The sequence below is a fragment of the Apium graveolens genome, chromosome 10, assembly GCF_009905375.1.
Source record: "Apium graveolens cultivar Ventura chromosome 10, ASM990537v1, whole genome shotgun sequence".
NCBI classification, from domain to species: domain Eukaryota; kingdom Viridiplantae; phylum Streptophyta; class Magnoliopsida; order Apiales; family Apiaceae; genus Apium; species Apium graveolens.
The window spans coordinates 179,953,612-179,966,899 of record NC_133656.1 but is presented as its reverse complement, the minus strand read 5'-3'; the positions used below and the strand labels follow the sequence as shown (position 1 = coordinate 179,966,899).

The following is a 13,288-nucleotide window of genomic DNA, read 5'->3' as shown; positions in this document are numbered from 1 at the left end:
TTAAGTTACATTTTATGCCGTGTATGATACACTGCAAGTATGGGTTGCATAGTTATCATTGCAAGTAGACAAAGTGAAAGTTGTTTCGATATTTGTACAATTGTCTTATTCTTAATGTCGTTCTGTTCTGAATTTTGGTACGATGAAGTGAATTGGTAATGTCAGATTCATTCTTAAGCATTTCTGTCGTAAAACTGTTTTGAATAGTAACTTACCGATGCCCTGTTCTTGTTCTTTAGAGTGTGATATTTGACATGTTTATGGAGATTTCCTTGAACACTCAGTCTATTTGTCCCCCTCCCCAGTCCTAGGATATTATATTGAGAGCTATGAATACTGAACTTTGGCATGATTGATATGTCTTATTAAAGTGAGCTGTGACTGCAAAAATGCCAATGGTTCATCACTTCCAAGTTATTTATATTTGCTCAGTGTGGACATCAGTGCTTTATATGTAAAGTTGAATTCTGAATAGTTCAAAATGTATACTTGTTTAGGTTTACCATTCACCAGTTCACCATTTTATAGATCCACCTCCATTTAATTCGTAGATCTATTTAACTTGTAGACTTGATTAGGAGAATGAGTTATACCTTCTGGCACCTTCATGTAGACTTCTTCTTTCAATGTACCATGCAGAAAGGCATTATTAACATCCATCTGTAATAACTTTCAATTCTTGTGAGCAGCCAAAATAATTAAATATCTTACTGTATTCATTTTAATCACAGGAGAAAATGTCTCTTGATAATCTATCCCATACTTCTGTGTGAAATCTTTGGCAACTAATCTGGCTTTATATCTATCAAGAGAACCATCTGATTTTAACTTCATCTTGTACACCCATCTACAACCAATTGGTTTCTTACCCTTAGGTAAATCTGTTAATATCCAAGTATGATTATCTTGTAAAGCTTGAATCTCCTTATTCATTGCTTCTACCCACAAAGAATTACCTGATGCTTCCAAATAAGAATTTGGCTCTGTTATATGAACAACATTGTTGACAAAACTATGTAACTAAAGTGACAACAAATTACTAAAAACTAAGTTGCACCAGTGTTGAGGAGAAGAACTTGTCTTACTAACCATACAATGATAATCTTTCAAGTAAGTTGGAGGATTTCTCACTCTCGATAACTGTCTAAGAATAACAGATGAAGTATCACTGAGATCTGTTGTCTCGGATCCAGAAAAATGATCTGAAGAAGCATTATTGAATGAAAAATGCTGATGAGAATCAATATCATGAGCATTAGGTGGAAAATCAACATCTGAATATGAAGTAGAAGTAGTGACAGGTAGAAAAATAGATTTTCTGTAAGAATTTACTTCTGAAAATTTAAGCAAATGAAAAGGAAAATGACTTTCATAAAAGATAACATCTCTGGAGATAATAACATTATTTGTTGCCAAATCAAGAATCTTATATCCCTTAGTATGTACTGGGTAACCAAGAAAAACTCCAGGTGAACCTCTATTGTCAAATTTAGATATGTTTACCTTATTTGTGTAGATATAACACAGACAACCAACACTCTTGAGATGATAAAGATCTGGAACTTCTGCATATAGCCTATGATGAGGTGTATCATGATCTATACTCTTCAAGGGCATTATATTTATCAGATAAGTTGCACAAAGTACACAATCACCCCAATATTTGTCAGGAACTTGAGATTGAACATATAAACACCTTGCAGTTTCTAAAAGATGTCTATGTTTTCTCTCCACAACCCCATTCTGTTGTGGAGTATAAGCACCATGTGGTCTGGTTTATAATGCCCTCTCTGAGATACAATTGCTTAATATTTCCAGCAGTCAACTCCAAAGCATTATCAGATCTCACACACATTATATTAGTATGAAACTGATTCTTAACATAATTGATAAAATTCTCAAGCACAATACACACATCAGACTTATGTTTAATAAGATGTATCCAAGTAAAACGACTGAAATCATCCACAATTGTGAGAGACTGATTACAACCAGTATGGGTTTTGACCTTGTAGGGTCCCCAAACATCAACATAAATCAACTAAAAAATAGTTGTAGTCTTAATACTACTAGCAGGAAAGGGATTTCTAGTTTTCTTTGATACAGGACAAACTTGACACAAATGTTCACTAGTAAAATTTTTAACATCAGTAAAAGGTAGCACAAGCTTTATTTGAGAAAATGGTAAATGACCTAGCCTTATATGTCATAGACTAGCAGAATCAGAAACAGATGATGAGCTCAAGCAGGATTGAATAGGTGGGCTTTGCTTGTTCAATCCAGTCACATCCACACTATACAAGCCATTCTGTAGTTTACCAAGAAGAGTTGGAGGACCTTTCAGAGAATGGTCCTAAATAAAACAACATTCAGAATTGAATATCAACTGACACTTGAGATCAAGACAAAGCGTGTGTGTAGATATGAGTTTGAAATAAAAACTAGGAACCAGAAGAACATCTTTGAGTAAAATGTTTTCATGAAGTAAAATATTACCAATGTGTGTAACTGTTACGACACTACCATCAGGTATAGTTATAGTACTATCACTACCAGATATCACTCTGTAAGTACTAAAATCTTCCAAACAATTTATTATATGGTTAGTTGCTCTACTATCTAGCAACCAATTTGATCTTGAGCAAGAAAGAAGACAAGTTTTACCTGTAAACAATGCAGTATGATTGCCAGATTCAGCATTCTGATCATCAGCACAAGCATAATTTTCTCCAACAGTCTGCTTATTCAGTAGATCCATCAATTGAGAATATTGTTCCACAGAGATATTGCCTGAGTGACTAGCAGGTATTTCACTCTTGTATTCTTCAGTAAAATGTAATTCTGAACTATCCTGTGCAATTGCAGCTACTCTTTCCTTAGGTCTAAAGTTAGATGGATACCCATGTATCTTGAAACACCTCTCAACACTGTGGTCAGGAACCTTGCAGTGAATACAATAGTAATTGGAACCTGGTTTGTTACTGGCACCAAACCTCTTATTTCCACCTGAATTATTAGCTCTAGCATTAGAAACTCCTCCTTGACCATTGAACTGTGTATTCCTAAAATTTCCAGAACCTCCAGAGTTGTTAAACCTCCTAGCATTTGCCATAAAAGCCATAGCCTCGATCTGATATCCTAAGTGAGAAATTTCCTTGTGCCTCTCCTCTTGTGCAAACAGTCTATATGCAGCAGACACATTAGGCAATGGATGCATCATCAAAACATTGGCTCTTACTGCAGCAAAAGAGTCATTCAGTTTCATCATAAATTGAAGAAGTTTCTGATCTTGTTGCCTATCATGAATCCTTTGAGTCAAATTACATGTACACAATTTACATGTACACTGAGGCAATGGATTTGCATCTGCAATACTATCCCAAACAGTCTTAATAGCAGTAAAGAACTCAGAGATACTCTGTGAGCCTTGCACAATCTCAGAAAGCCTTTGTTCAAGAGAATAAACCTCAGTCATTGAAGCATATCCATATCTCTCTTCAAGATCATACCATATTTCCTTCGCAGTTTGCAGAAACAGCACACTCTTTGCAATAGTAGCATCTAGATTAAAAATAATCCAAGAAATGACAAGATCATTGCATTTTGACCAGAATTTGTGCTCAATTGAATCTCTGTCAGGCATAGCTATGGTTCCATCCACAAATCCAACCTTGTTTTTAGCTGATAAAACAAGTAACATCGAACGCTTCCAGTTATTAAAGCCATTACATCAAACTTGACTGAAACTAACTGAGTCGACGAAGCATCAGACGGATGTATGTAATATACACTCGAGGGATCATGATTATTAATCACATCAGCAGACGAAGAAGAATCCATATTAGACTTTGTCAAAGAGGAATTTGATCAAACAGATGGTGAACACGTGAAATTGATCGAAATATAAGCAATGAATCAGAAGTGAAATCACTATTTCAGTGATAAATGATCAAGAAACGAATCAATACTCAGAATTATCGACAAAACAACAAAAGTTTTCAGCACAAACAATCAATCAATCAATCTGATCAATAAATGATGAGATGTAACTATCAATCAGAACAAAACGAAGTAAATCTGATCAAGAAATGATAAATCTACAAAGTAATCACAACGAAGATAACAACAACGACTATTTAAAGATGAAGACGAAGAAATCAATCAGTACATCAAGATCGATTCAGCTCTGATACCATGAAAGTTTCAGTGAAAAAGAAACAAGAACTTCATTTCATTAATGGAGAAAACTGTACATACTTAATACATGTGTATAAAACTGACTGACTGACTTATATACTTGATACAAGACTCATTGTGAGCCACTAATTTGTAACTAACTTTTGCTGGGCTGTCATGTACTGGACCTGAGCTGCCATATCAGAGTTAATATCAGAATTTATCATATCAGACTTTAGCATATCAGATTTTAGCATATTAGAGTTTATTTCTTTTGCTGTGTCTGCATTAATATAATTAACAAGCTACAATTGTAATTTGTCAAGAGAATCGTTTAATATTCGACAAATGTGACTATATTTATATTTTTATCCCTCTACTTTCATACTTTGGTTCGAATTCATTCTCATTCCCATGGACTTGCAACCCAAGTCCCTGTGGAAGAGACTGAATGGTCTTTGTTTATGAACTGCAGGTTTAAACATGCTTTTGACTGTTTAATCTTGTGCATTGATCTTTTAATTCTTTTGTTCAATTTACTCGTGTCAGACCTGAGACTACCAAATAAAGTGTATTGATTGGTAACTCTTTTCGGGTAAACAACAATTACTCTTAGGTTTGTTTTAGCTTGCTATTATAAGTCGGGTGAATAAGAAAAGTCTTCAAGTTTTAGAGTTGCCGTATTTTAGAAGACTTTCCGGAAAAAAAATTACTTTTAAAAGCAGTTTTTATTTTTTAACCTACCTCAAAGAATAGCACAATATTTAGCAAGTTGAATTACTGTACCTAACACATTAAAATTTTCTTATAGCTGAACATTCATTGTTAATGTCATTCACACACTCTTATCAAGAGCTACAAGTGTTGAAAATACACATTAAAATTTTCTTATAGCCGGACATTCATTGTAAATGTCATTCACACACTCTTATCAAGAGCTACAACAAGTGTTGAAAATTTTAACCTAGCCACTATGGGTAATACTTTTACCAGTTTCATTAAAACCTTAATATTTGGACCTGGAAAAGCTTCAGTTTCATCAACTATCATGTGTGAGTTAGGTGTGAATCATAAACAATTAAAGAAATCTTTGGCTGTAGATTGTTGCAAGTACGTTAATTCTTCCGTTTCATCAACTTTCATGTGTGGGATTTGCATGGATCATAAACCATTGAAGAAATCTTTTGCTATCAAGGGCTGTACTCACTCTTATTGTTCTGACTGTGTTTGCGAGTACGTGAAGTCCAAGATTCAAGACAAGATTACTCGAATTTCTTGCCCTGTTTCAGGTTGTAATGGCAGTTTGGACCCTGAACATTGCCGTTCCATTCTGGCCCCTAAGGTTCTTGATAAATGGGGAGATGAATTATGTGAGGCTCTAATTTCAGCCCCTGATAAATTTTACTGTCCTTTTATAGACTGCTCTGCACTTCTCATTAAAGGTCCGGACTTTGAAGAAATTGTTGAATCGGAATGTCCGCTGTGCCATAAGATGTTTTGTGCAAAGTGTATGGTTCCTTGGCATTCTGGGATCAAGTGCAGGAAGTTTCAGAAGCTACACAAGGAAGAGAGGGAACGGAATGATGATTTGCTGAGGCAACTTGCTCAGGAGAAGAGATGGACTCGGTGTCCAAAGTGCAAGTTCTATGTTGAAAGGACTGAAGGTTGCTTGTTTATAAAATGCAGGTATAATTTTTTTACTTATATGCAATTTTTGTTTGTGAATAATGATGTTTATTTTTTCGTTGTACTTGTATTTTATACGCAGACTTGAATCTGAAAAAAGTTCAGTTCTATGCCTATCTGGCATTGAATAAAACAGAGTCTTTGAACATACCGATATATACATTCCTTATTTTTATGTATGAACATACTTGAATTGGATGGAAAACACAAGTAAGTTACACTGGCTGATTAAATCTTTAGTTTGTGTTTGGGAGGTGAATTATAAGACCAGGTAACTCTTGTTGTTTTCTCCTGATATCGCACATATCTTGTGTCTCTAAGATTTCATTGATGATATGACGATCACAAACTTTGACTATGGACTCCAAAAGAATTGTTGAAGTAATGCGATAATCGTGCCAGATTGAGTTTATCAGTTCTTCATTGTTTAGATCATATTGAGTAGTGCGTTTTACATTTATATTTAGAAGTAATAATGAATGTTCTCAGGTGTGGATATGCTTTCTGTTACAACTGTGGAGCTCGTCTAACAAGTCACTACTGTAAAAAGTGCAAGCATTGAATCTTGGTACTAACTACATTCCCTTCTCAAGCCGATGGCAGTTGTAGACTTTAAGCTCGATGGCTATTTAAATCGAATATCGATCATTGATGACTATACTAAATTCTTATGAGTGATTAAAAGAACGCTGTAAAAATATGTCTGATGTATTTTTTCACTTGCATATTCAATTTTTACATGTTAATTGAGACTGAGAAAGTCACTAGATAGCCTTGCTTCTTACAGGTGTCTAGACAATGACTTACATTATGTACATTGATATTTTGAATGCCTTAGACACGACACTCTGTATTAAGCGTGAGATATATTGAGCAAAATGTGGATGGCTTGACCCACTGAAAGATCACATATGAAATGAAACTGGATGCAAAGAAAGACAGGTGAAACAAAAGAATGAAGGAAAAATGACAAAAATAATGAAATGGAGATTTAGGTTTTTATAAATCCATGTTTAAATTGAGTTTTATTATTGATCCATGCTACAACTCTGTTACTCGTTCTTTATAATACTACCTGGTAACCATATTCGCATGGCAGGGACTAAAAGGAAAATGGCAGGGGCTCGTTCACAGAACAGGGACTTAAAAGAAAATGTTAGGGATATCAATTTTTTTTCAATAGTTTCTTGATATGATCACCTTGTAAATAGCTTGATTTTAGCACGTGTATTGAGATAGTTTTGCATTGCATAGTCGTGCGGACCGACCCATCATCAATTGTCAGCGGGACTAAGAGGTCTCATCATAGCTGAGCATTTGATCGGTTCGGTCACTGAACCGAAAAACTGAAATCTTTGAAATTTATAAACCGAACCGGACCTAAATAATATTAAGGTCCGGACCAAACCGAATCGAATCTTTAACCTTTATAAAATTGAAGCCCCAACAGTATTGATGCAAATTGAAACCCCAACACTATTTTTAATTCAATTTAAAATCCCAGTTGCAGAAAGAGAGGATACTGAAAGATAAAAAGAAAGACGGAGTAAAAGATAAACAGGCGGATCTTGAGGAACCAGTACATTCATTTGTGATAATTCAAAGTACAGTGTATAATTTACAAAGAAATGGGCGTGTGAGTCATGACTCGGGGACTACTGAAACAACTACATAAAATACATATATATATATATATACATGTACATTTTTTATACATATTTAAAATTTCGGTTTATTCGGTTAAACCGAAATTATTTTTAAAATATCCAAATCGAACCAAAATTTATTTCGCTTTGATTCGAAAAAATCAAACCAACCAAATTTTTAAGAAATTTGAAACGAATCGAACCGAAATTTTACAATTCAGTTTGGGTTTCCGATTTCGGTTCGTTTTTACTCAGCCTTAGGCCTCACATTGTTTGATGTCGGGTATAAGGCCTCGTGTCACTGGATAATGAGATTTTCTTCAAACTTTCATGTAAAACTGGAATACGTGCTTCTATAATGCCACTATTCCCCGGTTCCTTGTTATCATTGTAGGTGAGATGAGGAATCAAAATATTGTAGTACTCTTCTTGTGTTATTTGAGTTAACACCATTTGTCTAACATTATCACAGGTGATCACATGATCTCCTTAACGTTACCTGAGGGCATGAGGCCTAATCAACCTACCCCGAGGGTGATTGCCACCAATATCTCCATGAACTTTATTTAGAAGTAGGTTCCCTTTTCTCCATCCACACATATCAATAATGATGTGACGAAACCTCCTTGAAGAGAACCTTGTCATAAATAGCATAAAGGGTCGTTTGTTACTCGATATTTCATATTTTCATATTATCTTGATGTTAATTTTTCATTTTAACATAATCCTAGATAGGATCATCAATGTTGGTCCCGGGATCGCTATCTCCACACTGAATTCTTCAGATACATTAGCTTAGAATTGAAATTCCAAGTAGTACGGCCTCTCTCTGAGAGCCCAACTTTGTCAATGCAACTACCTCTTGATTCTGATCTATTGTGATGCGCTCTACCCTTTAGCTCCAGAGCTAGCTTGAGGTCAAAGATAAAGGCTTAATCAACATATAGGGCCCACTAGGGGGCACATTTGACATGTTCTCGAGGGATTTTACTCTCCTTGGGATCGGTACGAGAGCCTTAGAGTCATCCTCTAAATGAAGCGGGAAGTCAAGCATGAAGTTGGCCAATATTTGACCCTTCAAAGCTTCTTGAGGCTAATATTTCCCATCAAAATGCCCTAGCTCGACAATTTACATGAGAGGGGCCCTAGGCATGCCTTAAGTTTTGAGAGGCCTCGTCATACTCATTCTGCATCAAAGCTACCTCGGGCATAAGGGCTCGTCAGAACTCAAATTAAGTCTTCATAATAATTCAAGTGTGGCAGGTTCCCGCACCTCAATCTTGTCTTTTAATGAGAGTCGGAGTTCCTGTTAGGGAAGTGAGCTCGGTGTACTTATTAGAGTGGTTAGCATGAATCCTTTAGAAAAGTGACCCTGAATCTCTTGGAGAGGTGAGCCCAAATACCTTGGAGAGATGAGCCTGAATCTCTTGGAGAAGTAAGCCCGAAACCTCTAGGTAGGTGCGTACAGATCTCCACTAGAGAGGTGATTATGAATCTATACTAAAGAGATAGTCCGAATTCCATAGAGAGGTGAGCCTGGAGCTTTTAGCGAGATGATGAGAGCCGGAGTCACTAAGCGAGATGAGAAGATCCCGAGTCCCATCAACAAAAGTGACCCCAGGCCCCTTAGGGGTCGTTTGGTTTGCCACATTCTGAAATCAGTTAATGGTTTCAGACATTCCAACCCCATACTTGATGTTTGGTTCAGAAAAAAAATTCATACCAATTCCTCAAACCTTTATGGGTTTTTCATGCCGAAGTAGAGAGGTGGCTATGGAGGAGGGGTATAGGTATCAACTTTTATTTCATTATTTTAATTTTTATTTAAGCAATTAAATATAAATATTTAGTACTAAAAGAAATCTATGAACCTAAAAAAATATTAAAATATTAATAAATTGATATATTTATATAATATCAAATATGATACCTTATCCGCATACCACTCTAACCCAATTTCTGATTGTAACCCGATATTACATTTTAAACTAAATGATCCCTTAAAGAGATAAGGAGAGCCTAAACCCCGAAATAAGATGAGAAGAGCCCAAATCAATTTTAGAGAAGTGAGCATAATCCTTGATAATATTATGTAATATATACATGGATTCGCCATCTCACTATCTTCCTAAATTATTGAAAGATGGGAATGATAATTTATTAGATTTTATAGAATTTTCTGGACCGTACTTTCTCAACATATATAATATAGTTTATATTATATTTGCTGCACCATAATTGTGTTATTCTGGTTTAAATTCATATATAATTTCAAGTGCATGATCATACACATTTGTACTAGGTGTATTTTCTCCACCTTGACATAATTTTTTGATGACTGAGAACTTTATAAACAAATGAATTTGAAAAGTGATTACCTAGTTATAATTCATTAATGCAATTATTGATGACGGGCCAAAATCAATGAATAAAATGTAAATTTGAGAAGTGAGATTATCAAGATATAATTCATTCAGTAAAAATTTATCCTTTATATAATTACCATCTATGACCTGAAAAAGACACCATAGAAACTATAGATAACAACCACACATCTAAAACCCTGACTGTCCTAAAAGTAAAAGTAAAACCATCTCAACTATTACCAAGATCCTTTGCCTCCCATGTATGAAAAATGTACCGAATATTTTCTTCCCAAAATAATCAGATTGTTATATGTAGTTTTTAATCGTTCTTAAGTAACATTAGTTTCAGACAAGTAGGTAACTCGTTAATCTTATCATTTAATATCCAAAACTTGCTAGATTGTGCTTGTTTATGTAATTTTTTTGTTTTTGTAATTTTTTTTTACTGTTTGTACTTCTTTAGTGCAATTTTTACACATTCCATTTCTCTAAATTCTAATATACACTAAAGTAGTAATGTAGTCATCTGTTAGATCTTGACAATTCTCCATGACCCATGAGTATTTGATAGTGAATCTGGTAGGAGTATGTGTAATATAGGTTTTGGATCCATGACTATTATGATAATTTAATCTTGATTATTTTTAAACTGTTTTTGGAAACCTGAGAATGTTGTTTATCTTGAGATCAAATTATGAACAGGGAGCATGTTGGGTTTTGTGCGACAATGTAAGTGTTGTTTTTGGTATAACTTATTTTGATAGGAGAGTATAGCTAGATGATGTGAATTCTTGCAATATTTTTAGAGCTCAACAATAAATAACGTCAATAATAATTATTATTAACAATATAACCTTAGGAATAACTAACTTCACTTGCCTTATTCTCAATTAGATTGTATTGTTAGGGGATCAATTACGCACATCATAGAAACTACAGTGAATAGATATCAACCACGCATCTAAAACCCTGACTGTACTAAAAATAAAAGTAAAACCATCTCAATTATTACCAAGATCCTTTGCCTCCCATGTATGAAAAATGTACTAAATATTTTCTTCCCAAAATAATCTGATTGTTATCTGTAGTTTTTAATCGTTCTTAAGTAACATTAGTTTCAGACAAGCAGGTAACTCGTTAATCTTATCATTTAATATCCAAAAATTGCTAGATTGTGCTTGTTTTTGTAATTTTTTTTGTTTTTGTAATTTTTTTTTACTGTTTGTACTTCTTTTGTGCAATTTTTACACATTTCATTCCTCTAATATACAGTAATGTAGTAATATAGTCATCTGTTAGATCTTGACAATTCTCCATGACCCATGAGTATTTGGTAGTGAATCTGGTAGGTGTATGTGTAATATAGGTTTTGGATCCATGACTATTATGATAATTTAATCTTGATTATTTTTAAACTGTTTTTGGAAACTTGAGAGTGCTGTTTATCTTGAGATCAAATTATGAACAGGGAGCATGTTGGGTTTTGTGCGACAATGTAAGTGTTGTCTTTGGTATAACTTATTTTGATAGGAAGAGTATAACTAGATGATGTGAATTCTTGCAATATTTTTAGAACTCAACAATAAATAATGTCAATAATAATTATTATTAACAATATAACCTTAGGAATAACTAACTTCACTTGGCTTATTCTCAATTAGCTTGTATTGTTAGGGGATCAATTGTGCACAACAAAGAAACTACGGTGAATAGATATCTACCACACATCTAAAACCCTGACTGTCCTAAAAGTAAAAGTAAAACCATCTCAACTATTACCAAGATCCTTTGCCTCCCATGTATGAAAAATGAACTGAATATTTTCTTCCCAAAATAATCTGATTGTTATCTGTAGTTTTTAATCGTTCTTAAGTAACATTAGGTTTCAGACAAGCAGGTAACTCGTTAATCTTATCATTTAATATCCAAAACTTGCTAGATTGTGCTTGTTTTTGTAATTTTTTTTTACCGTTTGTACTTCTTTAGTGCACATTCCATTCCTCTAGTATACAGTAATGTAGTAATGTAGTCATCTATTAGATCTTGACAATTCTCCATGACCCATGAGTATTTGGTAGTGAATCTGGTAGGAGTATGTGTAATATAGGTTTTGGATCCATGACTATTATGATAATTTAATCTTGATTATTTTTAAACTATTTTTGAAAACCTGAGAGTGTTGTTTATCTTGAGATCAAATTATGAACAGGGAGCATGTTGGGTTTTGTGCGACAATGTAAGTGTTATCTTTGGTATAACTTATTTTGATAGGAAGAGTATAGCTAGATGATGTAAATTCTTGTAATATTTTTAGAGCTCAACAATAAATAATGTCAATAATAATTATTATTAACAATATAACCTAAGGAATAACTAACTTCACTTGCCTTATTCTCAATTAGATTGTATTGTTAGGGGATCAATTACGCACAACATAGAAACTAAGGTGAATAGATATCAACCACACATCTAAAACCCTGACTGTCCTAAAAGTAAAAATAAAACCATCTCAACTATTACCAAGATCCTTTGCCTCCCATGTTTGAAAAATGTACTCAATATTTTCCTCCCAAAATAATTTGATTGTTATAATCGTTCTTAAGTAACATTAGTTTCATACAAGCAGGTAACTCGTTAATCTTATCATTTTATATCCAAAACTTGCTAGATTGTGCTTGTTTTTGTTTTTTTTGTTTTTGTAATTTTTTTTACTGTTTGTACTTCTTTAGTGCAATTTTTACACATTCCATTCCTCTAATATGTAGTAATGTAGTCATCTGTTAGATCTTGACAATTCTCCATGACCCATGAGTATTTGGTAGTGAATCTGGTAGGAGTATGTGTAATATAGGTTTTGGATCCATAACTATTATGATAATTTAATCTTGATTATTTTTAAACTATTTTTGGAAACATGAGAGTGCTGTTTATCTTGAGATCAAATTATGAATAGGGAGCATGTTGGGTTTTGTGCGACAATGTAAGTATTGTCTTTGGTATAACTTATTTTGATAGGAAGAGTATAGCTCCCGACATGCTGCTATTTGATCATGATGCTCAGCTTGTTGTTGGATCATCAGGGGCACCTATTATAAATTTGATTGGGCAAGTCATTGGTATGCAATTTACCGAGTATATGGTGAGAGAACATGGATTCTGTGTAAGTAAGAGTGCTCGTCTTCCAAGTGTTGGTGATTATATAATCAAATATCAATCAATTGGCCCGTGAAGTCAAATAATTTTCATTTTTCCCGTGCAATCTGAAACAAGCCATCACTGTAGAGTACCTAGCCATGACTATTCAAGAGTTTTTTCGTGAGGAAGGAGTTGATCTAAATACTAACCTCAACAACTATTTAAATGAGTAAGTTGAGATATTTAACAAGAGAGAAGAAGAACACCAAAAGATGCAAC

At 34.0% G+C, this 13,288-nt stretch overlaps 1 protein-coding gene across 1 annotated transcript; it reads left to right on the top strand.

Moving 5' to 3' along the window:
• Positions 1-5,034: 5,034 nt before the first annotated feature.
• On the top strand, positions 5,035-6,845 carry LOC141692780 (E3 ubiquitin-protein ligase RSL1-like). The gene is made up of 2 exons (XM_074497718.1): positions 5,035-5,862; positions 6,352-6,845. Exons 1-2 carry the CDS (start codon positions 5,150-5,152, stop codon positions 6,422-6,424), a joined length of 786 nt encoding a protein of 261 aa, XP_074353819.1. The 5' UTR covers positions 5,035-5,149; the 3' UTR covers positions 6,425-6,845.
• The last annotated feature ends 6,443 nt before the right edge of the window (positions 6,846-13,288 follow it).

Coding starts and splice junctions, on each gene's coding strand:
- LOC141692780 (XM_074497718.1), top strand. CDS start 5,150: ATGGGTAATACTTTTACCAGTTTCATTAAAACCTTAATATTTGGACCT. Junction 5,863..6,351: donor TGCTTGTTTATAAAATGCAG/GTATAATTTTTT, acceptor GAATGTTCTCAG/GTGTGGATATGCTTTCTGTT.